Source organism: Dendrobates tinctorius, unplaced genomic scaffold (genome assembly GCF_039654945.1).
Source record: "Dendrobates tinctorius isolate UK_male_01 unplaced genomic scaffold, ASM3965494v1 ptg000040l, whole genome shotgun sequence".
Classification (NCBI taxonomy): domain Eukaryota; kingdom Metazoa; phylum Chordata; class Amphibia; order Anura; family Dendrobatidae; genus Dendrobates; species Dendrobates tinctorius.
This window is the reverse complement of record NW_027361708.1, coordinates 19282915-19307899: the sequence shown is the minus strand read 5'-3', so window position 1 is coordinate 19307899 and position 24985 is coordinate 19282915. Positions and strand designations below refer to the sequence as shown.

Genomic DNA, 24985 nt, shown 5'->3' with positions numbered 1-24985 from the left:
ACCTCCAAAATGTAGGAGTGAGAGCCCTCCCAAATGTATGATACAGGACCACCTGAGGGCTGTTCCCAAACTCAGGTTTCTCGGCACCTGCTGGCAATCTGAAAATGTCAAGTGAGGGCCACATAATGACACGGCGGTGGACGTGGTTGGTGGAGGTGGTGGGCGAAGCCCAAAATTCAAATAGGCATGTTTTAATTGGCAGAGTAAAGTGATGGGGAATATGTATTCCACTATCTAGCTAACAATTTTGAATGAAGGAGGGACCTCTCAAATGTAGCAATGAGAGCCCTCTCAAATGTATGGTACAGGGCCACCTGAGGGCCCTTCTCAAAGTCAGGTTTCACGGCACTTGCTGGCCCTCTGAAAAGGTCATACGAGGACCGCATAATATCATGGTGGTAGACATGGTGGTGGTGGCGGGCAAAGTCCAAATTTCAAATGGGCATGTGTTAGCTGGCATTATAAAGTGATGAAGAATATGTATTCCACTATCTAGCTAACAATTTTGAATGAGGGAGGGTCCTCCCAAATGTAGGAATGAGAGACCTCACAAATGTAAAAGGAAAAACTAAAGCCAAGATTCTTCGTGTGAACATATGCTAAAGGGGAGAAAATTAAAAAAAAGTATGTTTCCCAAGTAGATTTGCTCTATGGAACCATGCTGAGTGCCAGCTGCCTAATGAAGACTTCACAGAAGGGTGAGCTGACTATAGCTCGATTTTTTTTTCTCAATATGCTAAAGGGTAGGCATATAAGTATTTTTTTGTTTTGCATTATTAACATGTAATTATGAAGGAAAAATGTTTTTTAGCATTTTTCACTTTAAAGAAAAATTAGGTTTGGTTTGTTATTATTATTATTATCATTATTATTATTTATATAGCGCCATTAATTCCATGGTACTGTACATGAGAAGGGGTTACATACAAAGTTATAGATATTGTTTAAAGTAAACAAATTTAAAACGACAGACTGGTACAGAGGGGAGAGGAGAGGTTTGTTAGTTCTTATTAATCCGTGCAATAGTTGACAACATTTTTTCAAGATACCATATAGTATTGAGTCAGAGATGCATGCAGGCATCTTCTCCATGCTGTTCCCATTTAGTTTTAGCACTTTCCGATCCATTTCAGCTTTTTTCTCAGGCCCACAGACCTGTTTGTTGAGTCCAGTAGAAAAATATTCAGCTTTCCCATTGACTTGCATTGGATTTGTTATTCGGTACGAATACATGGATAATAGAAATTATTTGTGCAGATTTTTCCAACTCCTAATATTTAACTATTCGCTCATCACTAGTCTTCATATTTCAAAAAAATAATTATCACACAGCACTAAAGAAGCATCAATTTCCTCAGAGTAGAAACAGTATAATAGGACTCTGACACACCTTCTACTACAGGCAACCCACTAGATGGAGACCCAACTTTGAGTCTCCACACTTCAAAAAAATAATTGTCACACAGCACTAAAGTGGCATCAATTTCCACAAAATCGAAACAGTATTAGAAACAGTATAATAGGCCTCTGACACATTTAAAAAAATGTTTGTAACATCATCAGCAGTAGCTACAGCAGTCAGAGAAGACACCACAAAGATGGCACAGACTGCAACAATGTGTGATCAATACTTGACACTAAAAATGACACCATCAATTAGTCTGCCCAATCTGCAACTGGGGTGCAAAGTCATTAGAGATCCATAACTTGCTTATTTTGATGAAAGTTAGGCGGTCTACGCTTTCAGAAGACAGCCAGGTGCGCTTATCCATCAGGACACCACCAGCATCGCTGAAGACATACTCTGAAAGAACGCTGGCTGCAGGGGAATGACAAAACCTCCAAGGAGTGACAGGCACGCTCAGGCCACTCTTCCATTTTTGAAGACGAAAATGCAAAAGAATCCAAGCCCCCAGTGATGGCATTGATATTGAGCAACAGATACTCCTGCACCACCCTCTCCAGTCGTTCACAAGGTGTAAGACTTTAACTCTGTTCTGCTGGTGAATGGGCTGGTGTAAAAAATGTGTCAAACAACTCACAGAAATTGCTTATGCCACTTACACTGCTGCTGCTAATATTTTTGCGATGACGCCTTGACTTTCCTGGGGTTGGACGTCTAGAACTGAGATAAACACAATGTGTGTAACTGCTGTCTTGTGGAAAACCACTCTTAAGATTGTCTAAAAGTGTGTTTCAATACTCCAGCATCTGGCTAAATTTGCTCTGGTACCATGGATATAACAGAGTGGCAACCCAGTAGTAAGCATTATTTCTAACCCTAAGAATATAGGCATCATATTGAAGATAGTGCAGCAAGAAGGTGCTCATGTGTCGGGTGCTTCCATGAGGTACAAGTCCATGCTTTGTTGGTGGCGGGGTAGCACTCAAGGTTGCTTCCTCCATCCCCTCCTGCCAACCACGGTCAACAGAGAGTGGATCATTATCCTCTTTATCTCCTGACTGTTGCGCATCCATCATATCATCCTCCTCCAATTGTTTCTTGGCTCCTGCATCTTCACTAACAGTTTGTCTGATAACATGAGCCCCCTTGATTGCTGTAAGCCAACTTCCCATGGCACCCACCTGTGCGACGACAGTCTGGAAATTTGAGATATTTGCATCCTCCTTTGCTTCCAACTCTTTTTCTGTGATCATAACCTCCTCAAGCAGACTTTTTAAATTGTGCTCCAGCATGTAGATAACCGGAATAGTGATGCTGATGTTGGCATCATCAGCAGTAACCATCATAGTAGCTATTTCAAAACTGTGCAGAAGGGTACAGACGTCCTTCACCTGTGCCCAGTCTGCACCACGTCCACACTGCGTTTGCCGAGGCTGTGCAAAAGGATACGCTGTGCCAGGGCTCATCACTGCTGCCAAGGCTACTGTGACATGTATAGAGTCGAATTCCACGGTGTCAGAACATTACTAATTAAACCGGTAACCGGTAGGCCGAAAGACGTTGCAAGTAGCGATGCAAATCGATGTACAGTGGGGTGCGATAGTGGGAAATGAGCACACAGTGACTGTGCTTTCTTCAGTAGCACATGCAGGCCGGAATAGTGACGTAGTGATTCCTAAACCACCAAGTTGAGGACATGAGCCATGTAAGGACATGTTTGAGGATGCCACAGCATAGGGCCACCTCCAGGTTTGCACCGTTATTGCACACGACCTTTTCTGGCTACAGGTTTAGTAGAGATAGCCATTGCTCTAATTCGTCCTTGATACCTCTCCACAACTCTTGAGCTGTGTTACTGCGATCTCCAAGGCAAATTAATTTAAACACTGCCTGATTGCAGTAAAGGGCCTGTCACACTAAGCGATATCGCTAGCAATATCGCTATAACGTCACTGGTTTTTGTGACGTTATAGCGATATCGCTAGCGATATCGCTATGTCTGATACTTACCTCCGACCGCTCCCCCCCTGGTTATCACTGATCGCGCGAGAACGTCCTGGACCGTTTCTCGTCGTCAGCTTCCTGCTGGGCATCCTGCTGTGACAATGAGCGACGCGTGGACGCAGGCGGGAGGACATCAGGATCGCCTCATCTGACAGGTAAGCAGCGACCCCCGACCCCTGCGATGTCGCTGGTGAGATCTGCCTGTCATCGCGGTCATTCTCGCAAAGGATTACTGGGATCGGGAGCGTGGAGAGAGGCGGGAAGGCTGCGCAAGATGCCGGAAGGTAAGAATAACAATATTTTTTATTTTAAAATTCTATTTTTTACAGGGATATTGTACCCATAGCCAGGAGGACAGTCTCCTCTCCTCCAGACCGTGGCTACCATCCGCAAATGTTTTGCTTGCTTTTCGCATGGTGTGCACAGCCACATGTGGAAAGTAAGCAGAACAATGCATTCCTATGTGGCCGGAATTGCGGCGATTCTGCAAATTAATGAGCATGCTGCATTTTTTATCGCGAAGCGATTCCGCCGCGGAAAAAAACGCAGCATTAGCACAGCATTGCAGAATCCCATAGGAATGCATGGGATGCTTATTTTTCGCAGCAAAATCGCGCGTTTAAAACCGCCGCGGAAACACGAAAAACCTGTGATGTGTGAACACAGCCTAAGAGTCAGCCTGTCAGCAATTTCAGTCGACAGGCGGATGAGCTTATCAGTTATAATTCCACCAGCGGCACTAAAAACCAACTCTGACAAAACGCTAACGGCAGGGCAGGCCAGGACCTCCAAGGCGTAGCGAGCCAGTTCATGTCACGTATCCAGCTTGGATACCCAATAATTACAGGCACAGAGGAATCACAGAGGAAGTTGGTATGGTCAGGAAGGTACTCCCTCAGCATATTCCCAAACTTAGTGTCACAGCGCAGGGTCTTACGCGTCTTCCTGCGCGCGCTGTGCGGCGCGCTCCTGCCCATGGCGCTCAACCTCCTGGGTAAGCTGACACGCTAGGCCCCGCCCCCAATATGGCGGCGCCCACCGCTACATATGGCCGGCGTCAGCTCTGGTAAGACGCCTGATTATCTCATGCGGTGACGCTGTCCGCAGCTTCGCCCTCTGTGTCCTCAGGCCCCTCTTGTTCTCTGTCTTTGCTGCGTTTAGTACCGTGGTTCTTCCTGCCTAACCTCGGTCTGCCTTTCCTGTGCTCTGCCCTCCCTGTCTCCCTGGTGCTTTCCCTCCTCTGTCCTGCTTCCTACTTCCCTCTCCTCGTCTCAGTTATTTGCCGTACTGCCTGTATTTATTTGTTTGCTTCTTTACATCTACAGCCTCCGTTCCTGTGCGCCCCTGGGCCCCGGTTCCGCACCCACTGGGCTACTGCCTCACCCTATATGCTGCCTCCTGCTCTCTTACCTCAGTTGTCCCTTTGGTTCCGGCTGTCGCGGCTCTATCCCCGGGAGGTCTGTCCCTAACACTCCCTGTATAGGGGGTGGTCCTCACCTGGGCACTCGACTCTGGGGGCTCTGGAGCCGTGACCCAGAGGGTCCACTTCCAGGTACACCTTTACTTTTCCCGCCACACCGTAACACTTAGCACTCCTTGTGAGAGTACCCAGCGCCTCAGGGATTGTGCGATGGGAGCTTCTGAGAAAACTCTCCCAGAAACTTTGACAGTGTTCCCCTGCCTCTGCTGGATTGGAGCTGTGTCTCTCTCGCCTGCACTCCTTGGATGTTCAAAAAACTGTGACCTCTGCCTCCAGCGTTTTCAGATGGGAATTTTTTATAATAAAAGGGCCTTCTGGTACTGCCCCATTTTAGTAGACCTGTCTGCCTCAGGAATAAGAGATAGAAAATTCTCCTTGTACCATGGGTATAGAAGTGTCACCAACCAGTAATTACTGTCACTTAAAATTTTGAGAACATGAGAGTCATAGGAAAGGCAGCATAACATAAACTCAGCCATGTGTGCCAGACTTCTAATAGGCAAGACTTCTGTGTCCTCACCAAGAGGATTACTGACCATGCTCTCATTTTCCTCCTCCTCCTTGTCCTCCTCCCTGTCCTCAGGCCATCCACGCAGAACAGACGGTATGACAGTTGTGCAGGTAGTACCATCTATAGCGCATGAAACTAGCTCCTGTTTTTCCTACTCTTCTTCCATATTGTCATACAATCCACGTTGGGATGAGATGAGGTTGGGCTGTGTGTAATCACCCTGCACGGTTCCTTGCTCCATCTCATCATGCTCCTGCAATGCATCCTCTTTTATTGTGAGCAGAGAGCGTTTCAGAACATAGAGAAGTGGGATGGTGATGCTAATTATGGCATCATCGCTAGTGTTGAGCATTCCGATACTGCAAATATCGGGTATCGGCCGACATTCGCTGTATCAGATTTCCGATACCGAGTTCCGATATTTTTACAATATCGAATACCGGAATCGGAAGTTCCCATAATGCAATGAGCCAGTTGTGTTAGCCATGTTAACTAATGGCATGGCTGTGATTGGCTGCTGAAATGATGTCATCACGATGCGCGGTCTGTGTGGGCCTGCCGGGGGTCTGTGCGGGCTGCCGGGGGTCTGTGCGGGCCTGCCGGGGGTCTGTACGGGCCTGCTGGGGATCTGTGCGGGCTGCTGGGGGTCTGTGCGGCCCTGCCGGGGGTCTGTGCAAGCTGCCGGAGGTCTGTACGTGCCTGCCGGGGGTCTGTGCGGGCTGCCGGGGGTCTGTGCAGGCCTGCCGGGGGTCTGTACGGACCTGCCAGGGGTCTGTGCAGGCTGCCAGGGGTCTGTGCGGGCCGGGGGTTGTGTGTGTGTGCAGGCATCGTCCGATGGGACTACAAGTCCCATCGGGCTACGCCTGCTACAATGACAGTGATTGACACATTAGCCAATGATGGGACAGTAGTAGTCCCATCATCCGGCTAATGTTTTGAATGTAAAAAAAAAAAAACATACATACTACATACATACTACATACATACTACATATATACAACATTCATACAACATACAAACATACTACATAGATACTACATATATACTACATTCATACAACATACATACATACATACATACTATATAATAAATACATACTACATATATACTACATTCATACAACATACATACATACTACATACATACTACATATATTCTACATTCATACAACATACCTACATACTACATAATACATACTACATATATACTACATTCATACAACATACATACTACATACTTACTACATACAGTGGGGCAAAAAAGTATTTAGTCAGTCAGCAATAGTGCAAGTTCCACCACTTAAAAAGATGAGAGGCGTCTGTAATTTACATCATAGGTAGACCTCAACTATGGGAGACAAACTGAGAAAAAAAAATCCAGAAAATCACATTGTCTGTTTTTTTTTCCTTTTATTTGCATATTATGGTGGAAAATAAGTATTTGGTCAGAAACAAAATTTCATCTCAATACTTTGTGATATATCCTTTGTTGGCAATGACAGAGGTCAAACGTTTTCTGTAAGTCTTCACAAGGTTGCCACACACTGTTGTTGGTATGTTGCCCCATTCCTCCATGCAAATCTCCTCTAGAGCAGTGATGTTTTTGGCTTTTCGCTTGGCAACACGGACTTTCAACTCCCTCCAAAGGTTTTCTATAGGGTTGAGATCTGGAGACTGGCTAGGCCACTCCAGGACCTTGAAATGCTTCTTACGAAGCCACTCCTTCGTTGCCCTGGCGGTGTGCTTTGGATCATTGTCATGTTGAAAGACCCAGCCACGTTTCATCATCAATGCCCTTGCTGATGGAAGGAGGTTTGCACTCAAAATCTCACGATACATGGCCCCATTCATTCTTTCATGTACCCAGATCAGTCGTCCTGGCCCCTTTGCAGAGAAACAGCCCCAAAGCATGATGTTTCCACCACCATGCTTTACAGTAGGTATGGTGTTTGATGGATGCAACTCAGTATTCTTTTTCCTCCAAACACGACAAGTTGTGTTTCTACCAAACAGTTCCAGTTTGGTTTCATCAGACCATAGGACATTCTCCCAAAACTCCTCTGGATCATCCAAATGCTCTCTAGCAAACTTCAGACGGGCCCGGACATGTACAGGCTTAAGCAGTGGGACACGTCTGGCACTGCAGGATCTGAGTCCATGGTGGCGTAGTGTGTTACTTATGGTAGGCCTTGTTACATTGGTCCCAGCTCTCTGCAGTTCATTCACTAGGTCCCCCCGCGTGGTTCTGGGATTTTTGCTCACCGTTCTTGTGATCATTCTGACCCCACGGGGTGGGATCTTGCGTGGAGCACCAGATCGAGGGAGATTATCAGTGGTCTTGTATGTCTTCCATTTTCTAATTATTGCTCCCACAGTTGATTTCTTCACTCCAAGCTGGTTGGTTATTGCAGATTCAGTCTTCCCAGCCTGGTGCTGGGCTACAATTTTGTTTCTGGTGTCCTTTGACAGCTCTTTGGTCTTCACCATAGTGGAGTTTGGAGTCAGACTGTTTGAGGGTGTGCACAGGTGTCTTTTTATACTGATAACAAGTTTAAACAGGTGCCATTACTACAGGTAATGAGTGGAGGAAAGAGGAGACTCTTAAAGAAGAAGTTACAGGTCTGTGAGAGCCAGAAATCTTGATTGCTTGTTTCTGACCAAATACTTATTTTCCACCATAATATGCAAATAAAAGGAAAAAAAAACAGACAATTTGATTTTCTGGATTTTTTTTTCTCAGTTTGTCTCCCATAGTTGAGGTCTACCTATGATGTAAATTACAGACGCCTCTCATCTTTTTAAGTGGTGGAACTTGCACTATTGCTGACTGACTAAATACTTTTTTGCCCCACTGTATATACTACATTCATACAACATACTTACATACATACTACATACATACTACATATATATTACATTCATACAACATACATGTATGTAGCATGTTGTATGAATGTTGTATGTATGTAGTAAGTATGTAGTATGTATGTATGTTGTGAGTTCATTTTCCCCTTCGTCACTGAGGTCTGGTGAACTCCCTATTCTGGTAAAGGAAGGTAATGAGCCTGATTATCAGGCACCTGAGCCTAATGAGGATGACTGGCTGAGTGGAGTCACTGACTGGATATAAGGCTGCCGACGCCCTTCTGCCCTGCGGGTGATTTCTCTGTGGACTTCTAGGACACCAGTCTGATTCCTGCTCCTCTAAAGCTAAGTTTTCTGCTTTGCCTGTTAGCATTTGTGTTTTGTTTTTGTTTTCCTTGCTTTTCTGGATTCTGCCATTCCCTGCTGGGATGAGCTGAATCTCCTTTTGCCGGTTGCTCTGTCTTCAGAATATTCCTGAGTACTGACATAGCTTTTTTGAAGCCTAGCGTCTTCAGGGCTTTTTTCACTGTCAGTCTGTTGGCTCTTATTTTCATAGGGTTTTTCACGGATTGCAGAGAGCAGCCTTCCTGTCCTTTCCCATCTAGTTAGCTTGGGCCCCTCTTTGCTCAGTCTATCTTTCTGTCTGTGTTACTGTTTTCATCTTGCTTCACCGTCATTATATGTTGGGGGCTGCCTTTTGCTTTGGGGTCTGCTCTGGGGCAGTTTAGATTTCCCCTTTCTCTCTTTAGGCCTATTTAATTCTCCGGCTGTGATCGAGGGGTCTAGGGCATCGTAGGAACCCCCCCACGGCTACTGTTAGTTGTTATGATAGGATCAGGGTTCTGCAATCCGATAGCTGCCAACCTCTCTGGTTTTCTGGACTTAGCTAGCATTTCTGTTTTTGCCTCCTACGGTGACTCAATCATAACAGAATCACCCGCCATACCGCAGATCCTAGGGTACTCAATAGCAGGAAAGAATTGTGTTTAAAAAAAAAAGTGTGTGGATATTCTTTCCTCTATACCTCTGAGGCCGTAGGGGGAATTTTTTTTTCTCTCAATGGAGATAAAGCAATTGTCTGATCGTGTGGAGCAGCTCGCTGCAGAAGTGCGGGGAATTTCCGCCTACCTTGCTCGTTCGCATGCTGTTGAACCAAAGATCCCTACACCTGATGTATTTTTTGGGGATCGATCTAAATTTTTGAGTTTGAAAAATAATTGTAAATTATTTTTTGCCTTGAAGCCTAACTCGTCAGGGAGCTCCGCGCAGCAGGTTAAAATTGTCATCTCTTTGCTGTGTGGCGATCCCCAGGATTGGGCGTTTTCTTTGAAACCAGATGATCCTATTCTGACTAATGTGAACGCATTCTTTCAAGCTTTGGGGTTGGTGTATGACGAACCTAATGCTATTGATCAGGCTGAAAAGACCCTGTTGGCATTGAACCAGGGTCGAGATTCTGCAGAGTTGTACTGTCAAAAGTTCCGAAAGTGGGCGGTCCTTACTACCTGGAATGATAATGCCTTAGCTGCTCTCTTTCGGAAGGGTTTGTCAGAAGCCGTAAAAGATACTATGGTGGGATTTCCTGTTCCCTCTGGTCTGGACGATTCTATGTCATTAGCCATTCAGGTTGATCGGCGTTTACGTGAATGCAGGATTGCACGAGAGGTGTTGCCACCGGTTGAACAGACGTCTGAACCTATACAATGTGATAGAGTTTTGTGTAAGGCGCAACGTCAGGAGTTCAGAAGGCGTAATAAGCTGTGTTTTTTCTGTGGAGATGCCTCGCATATTATTTCTGTTTGTCCTAAACAAGAGAAACGCTTTGCACACACATTTTCTGTTGGTGGTGTTCAACCTAAGTTTTTTCTGGCAATTACTCTGATCTGCTCCCTGTCCACATTTTCCGCCAAGGCTTTTGTGGATTCGGGAGCAGCGCTAAACCTAATGGACTTGGAGTTTGCTAAACGTTGTGGATTTCCGATGACACCTCTGCAGACGCCTATCCCTTTGAGGGGGATTGATGCTACTCCTTTGGCTAAAAATAAACCTCAGTTTTGGACCCAGGTGGTCATGCGGGTCGCCCCAGACTATCAAGAAAATTGCAGATTTTTGGTGTTGCATGGTCTGCATGATGCCGTTGTTCTGGGGTTTCCCTGGTTGCAAATTCATAATCCAGTTTTGGATTGGAAATCTGTGTCTGTGGTGAGTTGGGGTTGTCAGTGTGCCTTTAGTGAGGCTCCGTTTTTTTCCACCTCTACTCAGTCGCATGATGTTCCTGACTATTTGGCGGACTTTTATGATGTATTTAGTGAGAATGAGTCTGTGTCCTTGCCTCCTCATAGGAGTTATGACTGTGCAATTGAACTAAGCCCAGGGTGTAAATTTCCCAAGGGTCGGCTCTTCAATTTATCTGTACCCGAGCACGAGGCTATGCGGTCCTATATTAAGGAGGCGTTGGAGAAGGGTCATATTAGACCATCCTCTTCACCCTTAGGTGCCGGTTTTTTTTTGTGGCCAAAAAGGATGGTTCTTTAAGGCCTTGTATTGATTATCGTGCCCTCAATAAAATTACTATTAAATATCAGTATCCGTTACCCCTGATTTCGGATCTATTCTCTAGAGTTAGAGGTGCTTGCTGGTTTACCAAGCTTGACCTCAGGGGGGCGTATAATCTTATCCGCATTAAGCAGGGGGATGAAAGGAAGACGGCGTTTAATACTCCGGAGGGACGTTTTGAGTACCTGGTGATGCCTTTTGGGCTCACTAATGCCCCTTCTGTCTTCCAGTGCTTCATGAACGATATTTTCCGAGACTTTGTCGATAAATTTTTGATTATCTATCTTGATGATATTTTGATCTTCTCCAAGGATTGGGATTCTCATGTGGAACATATTCGGACTGTGTTCCGGATCTTGAGGGAGAATTCCCTGTATGTCAAAGGATCGAAATGCCTTTTTGGAGTACAGAGGATTTCATTTTTGGGATTTATTTTGTCTCCGTCAACTATTGAAATGGACCCGGCCAAGGTACAGGCCATTTATGATTGGGTTCAGCCCACTTCTTTGAAGGCCCTCCAGAAGTTTTTGGGTTTTGCTAATTTTTATCGGAAATTTATAGCAAAATTTTCTAGTATTGCCAAGCCATTGACTGATCTGACTAAGAAGGGTGCTGATATGTTGAATTGGTCTCCGGAGGCTGTTGCTTCCTTTCAGGAGCTGAAGCGAAGATTTACCTCCGCCCCTGTTTTGCGGCAACCTGATGTCTCACTCCCGTTCCAGGTAGAGGTGGATGCTTCTGAGATTGGTGCAGGAGCTCTTTTGTCCCAAAAGGATCCTGTAACATCTAAAATGAATCCCTGTGCTTTCTTTTCCCGAAAGTTCTCTCCATCTGAATGTAACTATGATGTGGGGAATCGGGAACTGTTGGCCATGAAATGGGCATTTGAGGAGTGGAGACATTGGTTGGAGGGAGCTAAACATCAAGTTGTGGTCCTCACTGACCACAAGAATTTGATATACCTAGAGTCAGCTAAACGCTTGAACCCTAGACAGGCTAGGTGGGCCTTGTTTTTTACACGTTTTGATTTTGTGGTCTCTTTACTTCCTGGAACTAAGAATGTCAAGGCAGATGCCCTCTCTAGGAGTTTCTTTGCTGATTCTCCTGTGGTGACCAAGCCTGCTACCATCTTAGGTGAAGGGGTAGTTCTTTCTGCCATCTTGCCCGATTTGAGACTTGCTCTGCAAGAGTTCCAGGAGGACAAACCTGAGCGTTGTCCCAGTGGAAAGTTGTATGTTCCTGACCAGTGAAAGAAGAGAGTGATGTCTGAAGTTTATTGCTCTGCATTGGCTGGTCATCCAGGTATTTTTGGTACTAGAGATCTGGTGAGTCGCTCTTTTTGGTGGCCCACCTTGTCTCATGATGTCAGGAATTTTGTGCAGTCCTGTGGGACTTGCTCCCGGTCTAAATCTTGTTCTCGCTCTAGTGGGTTGTTGATGCCTTTGCCGGTCCCCAGGAGGCCATGGACCCATATTTCAATGGATTTCATCTCTGATATGCCGGTCTCTCAAAGAATGACTGTTATTTGGGTGATTTGTGATAGGTTCTCTAAGATGGTTCATCTTGTACCACTCCCTAAGTTGCCATCTTCCTCTGAGTTGGTGCCCCTGTTTTTGCAACAGGCGGTTCGCTTACACGGGATTCCTGAGAACATTGTATCTGACAGAGGAGTTCAGTTTGTGTCTAGATTTTGGAGGACTTTCTGTTCCAAGCTGGGAATTCAGATGTCCTTCTCCTCTGCTTTTCACCCTCAGACCAATGGGCAGACAGAGAGAACAAACCAGACCTTGGAGTCGTATTTGAGATGTTTTATTTCCGCTGATCAGGATGATTGGGTTTCATTTTTGCCCTTTGCCGAATTTGCTTTAAATAATAGAGCTAGTTCTGCCACTTTGATGTCACCTTTTTTTGTAACTTTGGGTTTCATCCTCGATTTTCTTCAGGGCAGGTGGAGCCTTCTGCCTGCCCAGGTGTTGACACTGTGGTGGAGAGAATGCACCAGATCTGGGACCAAGTGGTGGATAAGTTATCTCTCTCCCAGGAAAAGGCCCAGCGGTTTTCCAATCGACATAGGACCATTGGTCCCCAGTTTAAGATTGGTGATATGGTGTGGTTATCATCAAAAAATATTGCTATGAAGGTGGCTTCTCCTAAGTTTAAGCCTAGATTTATTGGACCTTACAAGATTTTGGAGATTATTAATCCGGTCTCTTTTCGTTTGGCTCTTCCTGTCACATTTAAAATCCATAATGTGTTCCATAAGTCCTTGTTGAAGAGGTTTGTTGAACCAGTTGTTCCTGGGGTGGCACCTCCAGACCCTGTATTGGTTGAAGGTAACATGGAATATGAGGTAGAGAAAATACTGTATTCCCGTCTGGCTAGACGGAGACTCCAGTATTTGGTTAAGTGGAAGGGTTATGGTCAGGAGGATAATTCCTGGGTCTCTGCCTCTGATATTCATGCCAAAAGATTGGTGCGTGCCTTTCATCGGGCTCACCCTGATCGCCCTGGTGGTGTGGTTGAGGGTTCGGTGACCCCTCCTCAAGGGGGAGGTACTGTTGTGAGTTCATTTTCCCCTTCGTCACTGAGGTCTGGTGAACTCCCTATTCTGGTAAAGGAAGGTAATGAGCCTGATTATCAGGCACCTGAGCCTAATGAGGATGACTGGCTGAGTGGAGTCACTGACTGGATATAAGGCTGCCGACGCCCTTCTGCCCTGCGGGTGATTTCTCTATGGACTTCTAGGACACCAGTCTGATTCCTGCTCCTCTAAAGCTAAGTTTTCTGCTTTGCCTGTTAGCATTTGTGTTTTGTTTTTGTTTTCCTTGCTTTTCTGGATTCTGCCATTCCCTGCTGGGATGAGCTGAATCTCCTTTTGCCGGTTGCTCTGTCTTCAGAATATTCCTGAGTACTGACATAGCTTTTTTGAAGCCTAGCATCTTCAGGGCTTTTTTCACTGTCAGTCTGTTGGCTCTTATTTTCATAGGGTTTTTCACGGATTGCAGACAGCAGCCTTCCTGTCCTTTCCTATCTAGTTAGCTTGGGCCCCTCTTTGCTCAGTCTATCTTTCTGTCTGTGTTAGGCCTCTTTCACACTTCAGTTTTTTGCCATCAGTCAAAATCCGCCAAAAATTTGAAAATGGCGGATCCGCAAAAATGGAAACAAAACGGATGCAAACTGATGGAACGGATCCGTTTTGTTGAGGATCCGCCATACCGATTTTACTGCGGATCCTCAACAAAACGGATCCGTTCCATCAGTTTGCATCCGTTTTTGTCATCCGTTGGATCTGTTTTTTGCGGATCCGTTTTTCCACACCTCCAAAATGGGATGCTCCCAAATATGATTCGCTCTTGGAAAATGCTCTCAAATGTGATTGGATGCTGGAAACTAGGGAGAAATATATCTAGGGTGTTGTGATACAATTTCTTTGAAAGGTTTTAGAGCTAGTGGCAGCGATGGAAGGAGTTAGTGCGAGTCTGGAAGGAGTTATTGCGAGTATTGACAGCTTCTGTGTGGAATTGGATCTTCACTTGAATCGGTTGGCAATTATTGCTATCGAGAGGGAGAAAAGAAGACTGCGAATCCTGCGTATGAGGAGACGGCGCCAGTGGATTCATCCCATTAATGCGCAGAGGTTCACCCGTGGCGTTTTTTCCACACTGTACCTGGAATTGAGGGAGAATCCGGACAAGTTCTTCAACTACGTGCGCATGCGGATGGAATTCTTTGAGATATTGGTGGATCGTGTTGGAGAACAAATCCGGAGAAGGGACACCTACATGCGGTTTTCTATATCACCGGCGGAGCGTTTGATGGTGACCCTTCGGTAAGTTATCTACCTTTTAAAATGTTTCAGATTCTGCAGGCTTTTATTGTTATGTTATGGCTTGTAGTTTGTATTAATTTTACTTTTTTTCCCTTTTTTTAAGATTCCTGGCAACTGGAGAATCCTTCACCTCCCTCCATTTCCAGTTCCGGATTGGGATTTCCACTATTGCTGGAATTGTACAACAGACCTGCCGGGCATTATGGGATTCTCTACAGGAGGAATACATCCCAGAGCCAACACAGGAGAGGTGGCTGGAGATTGCAGAGAAGTTTCAAGATATCTGCCAGTTTCCAAACTGCATCGGTGCCGTGGATGGCAAGCATATCAGGATTGTGAAACCCATGGGATCTGGTTCACAGTTTTACAACTATAAAAAATACTTTTCCATTGTGCTAATGGCCATTTCGGATGCAAACTGCAAATTCATTGCCGTGGACATTGGTGCATACGGTCGTTCTAACGACTCACAGGTATTCAAGAGTTCCACCATGGGCCGTCGCTTGTATGGAGACAATTTTAACTTCCCACCTCCAAGACCACTCCCTGGAACAACAGGCCCACCAATGCCTTTTGTGTGCGTTGGCGACGATGCTTTTCAACTTTCAAAACACCTACTGAAGCCATATGGTAGTCGTAGATTAACACACCAGAAAAGAATCTATAACTATCGGTTAACCAGAGCGCGCAGAGTGGTGGAGTGCGCGTTTGGAATTTTAACTGCAAAATGGAGAGTCCTGTTAACGGCCATGAAAATGAAAACAGAGACTGTGGATGAGGTGGTAAAGGCCTGTGTAATCCTGCACAATTTTGTCCTTTCAAAGGAACCAGTTTCCATCGATGACAATGTGTATGAAACCACCTTGTGGGATTATGAGCAGCAAACTTTTCGGAGTACTGGTTCAGTGGCAAGAATTAGGGATACCTTTGCAGATTATTTTGTTACACCAGAGGGACAAGTGGACTGGCAATATCACATGATATAATTTTCTTCTTACCAATTGTGAGTAATTTTTTTTTTTTTTTTTTTATCTGAAATTTTACCAAGTGTTTGCTTTGCACAAGCATTGTGTTTTACCATGTGATTTGGTTAATTTTACACTTTGCAGTGTTAACAATTGTTAGGTACCAAGCGTAAAGTTATCCAAGTGTTGTGTACCAAGCGTAAAGTTACCAAGTGTTGTGTACCAAGCATTTTACACTTTGAAATGTTCACAAGTGTTGGTTATCAAATGTTGTGCTACCAAGTGTTTTTTTGTACCTTGTACACCACCGGTGTACTGTGAAATATTACCCAGGGTTGTGTGTTGTGTTAACAAGTGTTGTGTTTACCTTTTACACCACTGGTGTAATTTGAATAAAGAAGCAAAAAATAAACATCACAATAAAGTTTTTTGAAAAAAAACAGTTTATTTCTGACAATTTGTATTAACTGTATTTTTTTTTTTTAATTTTTTTTCTTAACTTTTTTTGTAACTTTTTTTGGTATTACCTTTTTGGTAACTTTTTTTTGGTATAATATTACCTTTTTTAATTTTTTTTGGTATATTACTTTTTTAATTTTTTTTTGGTATATTACAACAGAAAAATTACAAACTATGATACTGTTGGGTGGAGATAGTATTGGAGGGGGGGTTAACAGGGTTGACCACATCGAGGGGGGGGGTAGGGGACTGGGGAGGGAGTTGGTGAGGACCAGAAGTGGAAGGGGGGTTTAACACATGTGGTTGGGACGGGAGTGGATGGACAGACGAGGTTTGTGGGTACATTGAAGGTGTATGTGGGGGTGGGTATGGCGAGGGCATTGGGGTATAATGCAATGGGGAAGGTAGGTACTGGGAAGAATGGAATGGGGAACTAGAGAAAGGAGAGGGAGTGGTAGGAGGAGGGACGGCTGTGTGATTGATGGTGGTGGAAGGATGGACGGGGGGAGGATGGACTGTGGAAGGATAGACAGGGGGAGGATGGACTGTGGAAGGATAGACAGGGGGAGGATGGACTGTGGAAGGATAGACAGGGGGAGGAAGAGATGCTTCAGCAAGCACTTCCACTAGAGCATTCTGACAGGCTTGCATCACACGCATCTGCTGGTGAGTACTTAAACCTTCCATTTGCCGGACAACAGATTGAAAAAAGGTATGTCTCGGTGTCTGGTTTGATTCTAAACTCATCTGTTCCATGTATCTTCTGAGTTCCATGATACTTTGATTGATCATGGTCAACCCAGAAGATAACCGTTGTCCATAAGTGTGGAAACCGTGTTGAACAGTTGAGTTTAGACTCAAACAGTCAGACAAGGTCATCCTTTCCTGACTCCTCAGACGCTGCCGGCCAGAACCAAAAGTTGGTCGAGATGTTGCGGCAGTGTCTGAGGGGTGGGGAACAGGGAACAAGTCGTCACCAGCAGCTTCATGTGATGAAGTCTGCCCTGCTGCTCCAGTGCTGGTGGAGGGGATAGAGGGATCAGACAAGAGGGTAGGTACAGAGGGGTCGGATACCTCGATGTGGTCACCGGGGGCGGTCTCACTAGGGATCACTCCAGAGGGACGCAACTCTGATGCAGACTCCCGAGTGCTGCAGATGGTGCTAAAAAAAAAAAAAGAAGAAAAAAATGTATATTAAAAATATTGATATTTAATTTAAGTCTGCTGAAAAAAAAAATTGGTTAAACATTTCTACTACAGGAATTGTTTGGGGAATATTTACCTTCTGCACGCCATTGTAGATCGCAGGAACGCCAGGGCTTGGTAGTTTTTGTACTGGGGTCCCCGGCGTCCTCCCGACGATCCACTCGGGGTCTGAATCTCTTTGTTGTAGTCCCTCTTGAAGCGATCCCGGAGCGACCGCCACCGTGTGATAACCCTGTCACCTGTGAAGCAAAAAAAAAAAAAAAAGGTTTAGTATTCAACACTTCACATGCTGGAAATATAAGTTACTGAAGTTGTAATACTTACGCACAAAATCCCTGGCCCTCGCATTGAGTTCCTCCCAGTTGTCAATAACTGAAGAACAGACTTCATCCCAGAGCCGTCGTGTGGTTGGTTGGTCGGCATGAAGACGGTTTGCCATGTTCCACAGCGGCTCCCGGATTTCCACCTCATGGATGAGGTCATCACTATCAATAATGACACCCTCCTCCTGATGTCTGCGGGGAGCACGCTGTGAAACCTGTGAAGATAAAAAACAAAACAAAAAGCAAAAAATTACATTATATTCAAACACATGATGTTCATTTAAACAATTATCAAAATAGGGTTACTTACCGTTTGCCGACCACCAGAGGCATCACCTTGACGACCCTGGGATGTCCTGGGAGTCACTCTAGTGCGGGCACCGGATTCTGAAGACTGTGGGAAAAAAAAAAAAAAATGTTTGGATGGATGCAGTTATGGTGTGCACTGTGATGAATGTTTGTGTTGGGTGTAGCATTATGTATCTGTGTATGTGCTAAACTTACAATTTGCGCACCCCCTCCGTGTGTCTCTCCACCCTGCACGTCTCCTCCTGGAAGCTCCTCTGAATCAGCTTCCTGTTAAAACATAATAGGATAGTGTTTTTAACCACAAAAAAATTATTTTAAATAAAAAATAAACAAAATTTTTTTTACCTCAGCTCGCTGATGATGTGAGGGGGAGCTTTCAGGAGAAGACATTACGGCTTGGGGCAGCTGTGTTGCTTCCTGAACTGATCTGCAAGTATAAACACACTTGTTAAGCTACTATACAAAGTATCATAATAAGCTTTCAGGCTTTTATACTTACAGGGAAAATGTTTGGCTGGCAGTATCTGCTTCGGCCTGGCTGGCAGTCTCTGTTGCGGTCTGGCTGGGCCTCTCTGCTGCAGCCTGGCTGGCAGTCTCTGTTGCGGTCTGGCTGGGCCTCTCTGCTGCAGCCTGGCTGGCTCTCTCTGCTGCTACCCTGCTGGTAGTGCTTGAAGTGATCTGCAAGTATAAAGAGACTTGTTAAGCTACTATACAAAGGATCATAATAAGCTTTCAGGTCTTTATACTTACAGGGAAACTAATGGTTGCCTGTACGCCGCGGTGTGGCTGTTCCTCTCTGCTGCGGTCAGGGTTGTTTCTGCTGCGGTCTGACCGGTCATGTCTGCTGCGTTGATCCCTGCTGCGGTCTGAATCTCTGCTACGGTTGGGCTGGCCGTGTCTGCCGGTATGGTGGCGCTTCATTGTGTGAACTGAAAGAAAATGATATGAAAGTTTTAAAAAAAAAAAAAAAAAAAAAACACATTTTGAATGTGTAATTCCCTGAAACTAATTATACGCAATTTTAAGTGTTTGCATGTCTACATTCCCTTATCTCAGAGTGTAACCAGTGATTGAAGGTGTCTAATATTTTGTGTAAACCTACTTTCTTTGTGTTTTGTAACTGAGTGTAACCAGTAATTGAAGGTGTGTAATTGCTGTGTATACCAGTTTGCATTCCCTGAAACTCTCACCGAGAGTGTAACCAGTGATTAAAGGTCTCACCGTGTAACCAGTGATTGAAGGCGTGTAGTGTGTAATTGCTGTGTATACCAGTGTTTGCATTCCCTGAAACTCTCAACAGAGTATGTAACCAGTGATTGAAGGTGTTTAATTTCTGTGTATACCCACTGTGTTTGCATGGTTTTGAATTCCCTGAAACTCAGTTGTGTATACCCATTTTTTCATGGTATGTTGCAATCTCACTTTTAACCACACTTGTATACCAGAACACTTCAATTACCTTTATGGTAACTTAATTTTACCTTTTTTAAAATGATACAAAGTAGATTTTTTCAAAACAATTTATTTATTTTTTTTTTTATTATTTTTTTTTTTCCAAAAAATAGGAGCTACTCTGCTCTTTATTTTAAATACCACAATTAGAGTTGAGCGATACCGTCCGATACTTCAAAGTATCGTATCGGATGGTATCGGCCGATCTTTAAAAAAAGTATCGGTATCGCCGATTCCGATACCGGAAGTCCCATTCAAGTCTATGGGACTTCCGGTATCGGAATAAGAAAAACCCTTTCCTGCCCTTGTACAGCCTCTCTGGGGTCTGTACGGGCCTTTCGGGGGGCTGTGCCGGCCTGCCAGGGGGTCTGTGCAGGCTCCGGTGGTCTGTGCCGGCCTGCCGGGGGGCTGTGCCGGCCTGCCGGTGGTCTGTGCAGGCTCCGGTGGTCTGTGCCGGCCTGCCGGTGGTCTGTGCAGGCTCCGGGGGGCTGTGCCGGCCTGCCGGGGGGCTGTGCCGGCCTGCCGGTGGTCTGTGCAGGCTCCGGGGGGCTGTGCCGGCCTGCCGGGGGGCTGTGCCGGCCTGCCGGTGGGCTGTGCAGGCTCCGGGGGTCTGTGCAGGCATCGTCCGATGGGACTACAAGTCCCATCGGGCGATGCCTGCTACCATGACAGTGATTGACACATTAGCCAATGATGGGACAGTAGTAGTCCCATCATCCGGCTAATGTGTTAAATGTAAAAAAAAAAAAAAAAAAAAAAAATTACATGCTACATACATACAACATGCATACTACATACATGCTACATTCATACTACATACTACATACATGCTACATACATACTACATATATACTACATGCATGCTACATACATACTGCATGCTACATACATACTACATGCTACATACATACTACATATATACTACATGCATGCTACATACATACTACATGCTACATACATACCACATACATACTACATATATACTACATGCATGCTACATACATACTACATGCTACATACATACCACATATATACTACATACATACTACATATATACTGCATGCTACATACATACTACATGCTACATACATACTACATATATACTACATGCATGCTACATACATACTACATGCTACATACATACCACATACATACTACATATATACTACATGCATGCTACATACATACTACATGCTACATACATACCACATATATACTACATACATACTACATATATACTGCATGCTACATACATACTACATATATACTACATGCATGCTACATACATACTACATACCACATACATACCACATACATACTACATACATACTACATGCTACATACATACTACATATATACTACATGCATGCTACATACATACTACATACCACATACATACCACATACATACTACATACATACTACATACATACTACATGCTACATACATACTACATGCTACATACATACTACATATATACTACATGCATGCTACATACATACTACATATATACTACATGCATGCTACATACATACTACATGCTACATGCATGCTACATACATACTACATACATACTACATGCTACATACATACCACATATATACTACATACATACAATACATTCATACAATACATACATAGACATACAGTACATATAACATAGAGTAACATACTTACCAATACTTGTCACATTGTTCCCCGAAGCCATTGTCGTCTACGGAATAAATATTAACATAACAAACCACAAAAATACTCACCCACGATCCGAAGCAGTCCACGAGTGTGTCCCACGACGATCTTGGGTAGAGAACTGCAGCATCAGATGATGCTGCCGTTCTCTACGGGCTGCAGGAATCTAATGACGGAAGGTAGGTATCCTTCCGCACTGTATTCCTCCGCCACTTAAAAAAAAAAAGTCCCTAGTCTCACTTTATGCCATTGCTGCATGGGAAATTCCCACACAGCAATGGCATAAAGTGAGACTAGGGACTTTTTTTTTTTAAGTGGCGGAGGAATACAGTGCGGAAGGATACCTACCTTCCGTCATTAGATTCCTGCAGCCCGTAGAGAACGGCAGCATCATCTGATGCTGCAGTTCTCTACCCAAGATCGTCGTGGGACACACTCGTGGACTGCTTCGGATCGTGGGTGAGTATTTTTGTGGTTTGTTATGTTAATATTTATTCCGTAGACGACAATGGCTTCGGGGAACAATGTGACAAGTATTGGTAAGTATGTTACTCTATGTTATATGTACTGTATGTCTATGTATGTATTGTATGAATGTATTGTATGTATGTAGTATATATGTGGTATGTATGTAGCATGTAGTATGTATGTAGTATGTATGTAGCATGCGTGTAGCATGTAGTATGTATGTAGCATGCATGTAGTATATATGTAGTATGTATGTAGCATGCATGTAGTATATATGTAGTATGTATGTAGCATGTAGTATGTATGTAGCATGTAGTATGTATGTATGTGGTATGTATGTGGTATGTAGTATGTATGTAGCATGCATGTAGTATATATGTAGTATGTATGTAGCATGTATGTAGCATGTAGTATGTATGTAGCATGCATGTAGTATATATGTAGTATATATGTAGTATGTATGTAGCATGCATGTAGTATATATGTAGTATGTATGTAGCATGTAGTATGTATGTAGCATGCATGTAGTATGTATGTAGTATTTTTTTTTTTTTTTTTTTTTTAACATTTAACACATTAGCCGGATGATGGGACTACTACTGTCCCATCATTGGCTAATGTGTCAATCACTGTCATGGTAGCAGGCATCGCCCGATGGGACTTGTAGTCCCATCGGACGATGCTTGCACAGACCCCCGGACATCAGCACAGCCCCCCGGCAGGCCGGCACAGCCCCCCGGCAGGCCGGTACAGACCCCCACAGGGTGCACAGACCACCGGCAGGCCGGCACAGCCCCCCGGCAGGCCGGTACAGACCCCGGGCAGTCCACACAGCCCCCCGGCAGGCCGGCACAGCCCCCCGGCAGGCCGGCAGAGACCCCCGGAAGGCCCGAAATGACGGCGCATCATGATGCGCACACACCGCGCATCATGATGACGTCAGGCCGTCAATCAACTGAACTTCCGATTCCGATGCCGAATTCCGATATTGAAAAAATATCGGAAGTCGGTATCGGAATTCCGATACAGCAAGTATCGGCCGATACCCGATACTTGCGGTATCGGAATGCTCAACACTAACCACAATACATGAAAAATAAAAAAACGCAAACACGCATAACACACAGCCAGGCTACACACTCCAGGTGTCTTGCAGGTGGAAGATTTGCAGCGGAGTTTGAAATTCTATCAGTCAGGCTGGTGTTTGATGTCTGGTTCGGTTTCTTCAGTGTGGCTGTTGCCAGATGTCTGGGCACAAACCACATACAATACCATTTAGGCCGGTTTCACATTTGCACTTTATAGCGCAGCGATGGCCTGCACACGTCCGCCACAAATCCCCACCTACTACTGCACATGAATGCTTGCGATCTGCGCACCCTATCTTTATCATAGGGTGCACAGATGGTGCGCTGGCAGGATTTTACAGTGTGCTGCGCACTTTTGAAGGTGTGCCGTGCGCGCCAAAATGCAACATGCTGCGTTTGGCGCGCAAGGGCACACCTTCAAAAGTGCGCAGCACATGGTAAAATCCTGCCAGCGCACCATCTACGCACCCTATGATAAAGATAGGGTGCGCAGATCGCAAGCATTCATGTGCGCTAGTAGGCGGGGATTTGTGGCGGACGTGTGCAGGCCATCGCTGCGCTATAAAGTGCAAATGTGAAATCGGCCTAAATGGTATTGTATGTGGTGTTATTGGGCACAGACATCTACATTAAAACACCAGCCTGACTGATACAGTCAGGCTGGTGTTTGATGTAGATGTCTGGGCCCAATAACACCACATACAATACCATTTAGGCCGGTTTCACATTTGCACTTTATAGCGCAGCTATTTCCTGCACACGTCCGCCACTAATCCCCACCTACTAGCGCACATGAACGCTTGCAATCTGCGCACCCCATACTAAAGATAGGGTGTGCAGATCGCAAGCGTCCATGTGTGCTAGTAGGCGGTGATGACCAGATGGGACGGGGATTAGTGGTGGACGTGTGCAGGTTATCCCTGCGCTATAAAGTGCAAATATGAAACCAGCCTTTACACCACACAATCACAGCAAGAAATACAATATTAAAGTTGTATGAAAATAACATGCAGTACACATGCAACAGAAAAAAAAAAAAAAAAATGGAAAGAAAAAAAAAAAAAAAATGCACACACAGGCCACACACATACACACACACGCTCCAGGGGTCTTGCAGGTGGTAGACTTGCAGATGGGCAGACAGGTTTTATAGCTCTAGTTGAATCTTCTGTCAGGCAGGCTGGAGTCGGATATCTTGCTTGGAGTATTCAGTGTTGCTGGTGCCGGATTGTCTGGGCCCAATTACACCACATACAATACACCACTCAATCGCAGCAATCACAGCATAAAAAATACAATATAATTACAGTTGTATGAAAATAAAAAGCAGTACACATGCAACAGAAAAAAAAAAAAAAAAAATGCACACACAGGCCACACACATACACACACACGCTCCAGGGGTCTTGCAGGTGGTAGACTTGCAGATGGGCAGACAGGTTTTATAGCTCTAGTTGAATCTTCTGTCAGGCAGACTGGAGTCGGATATCTTGCTTGGAGTATTCAGTGTTGCTGGTGCCGGATTGTCTGGGCCCAATTACACCACATACCATACACCACTCAATCGCAGCAATCACAGCATAAAAAATACAATATAATTACAGTTGTATGAAAATAAAATGCAGTACACAAGCAACAGAAAAAAAAAATATAAAAAAAAAAAAAAACAGACATGCAACACTCGCAGACCACACACACACACACACACACACACACACACGCTACACACTTGCAGGCCATACACAGAAATGTCATAGGTATACTCACACTTGGTAAAGCTGGTACTGGCAGGCCTCTTGATAGCTGTGGCTGCAGGCTTGGTGGGTGTCTGGCAGGCTGGGTGGTCTGGCAGGCTTGGTGGCTGTCTTGCAGGCTTGGTGGCTGTCTTGCAGGCTTGGTGGCTGTCTTGCAGGCTTGGTGGTGGTCTGGCTGGCTTGCTGTCTGGCTGCTACTGCATGTCTGGGCCCAATTAGCCCATCTTATATAGTTTTGGGACTGTCTGGAAAAGTATCTTTTTTTCTGGGCATGCGCAGTGCGATTTTGCGGATCCTGCCGGCGGATTCCGCAAAATCGCGGATCCCGGCGGATCCGCCGCCCATAGGGCCCCATTCTACCGCATGGCTGATGACGGCGGATCCGCCGTCATCCGCCATTTTGACGGCGAAAAAAAACGTTACATTCTCCGTCCCCCTCAGACAGAATCCGCAAAGAATTTTGCGGATCCGCCGAATATCGGACGCAACGGACGACCATCCGTCAAAATCCGCCACTAATGTATCCCAATGGGGAAATTGGCGGATCCGCAACAAGAAAAAGCGGATCCGCCAATTTCAAATTTTGGCGGATTGTGACTGATGGCAAAAAACTGAAGTGTGAAA

General features: G+C 45.0%; 1 protein-coding gene across 1 annotated transcript; it reads right to left on the bottom strand.

Annotated features, from left to right (window-relative positions):
- Nucleotides 1–1652: 1652 nt before the first annotated feature.
- Nucleotides 1653–24985, bottom strand: LOC141088732 (uncharacterized). The gene is made up of 6 exons (XM_073574913.1): nucleotides 24375–24985; nucleotides 18662–18840; nucleotides 18411–18589; nucleotides 18257–18338; nucleotides 18118–18178; nucleotides 1653–1819 (listed from the first exon to the last, which is right to left on the bottom strand). The coding sequence occupies exons 2-6, from the start codon at nucleotides 18830–18832 to the stop codon at nucleotides 1653–1655; spliced, it is 660 nt and encodes a 219-aa protein (XP_073431014.1). The 5' UTR covers nucleotides 18833–18840; nucleotides 24375–24985.

Excerpts from the sequence above, each read along its gene's own strand:
- LOC141088732 (XM_073574913.1), bottom strand. The coding sequence starts at position 18,832 with ATGAAGCGCCACCATACCGGCAGACACGGCCAGCCCAACCGTAGCAGA. Across the intron at positions 18,590-18,661 it reads AGGCAACCATTAGTTTCCCT|ATCACTTCAAGCACTACCAG; the intron begins GTAAGTATAAAG and ends TTATACTTGCAG. Across the intron at positions 18,339-18,410 it reads GCCAGCCAAACATTTTCCCT|ATCAGTTCAGGAAGCAACAC; the intron begins GTAAGTATAAAA and ends TTATACTTGCAG.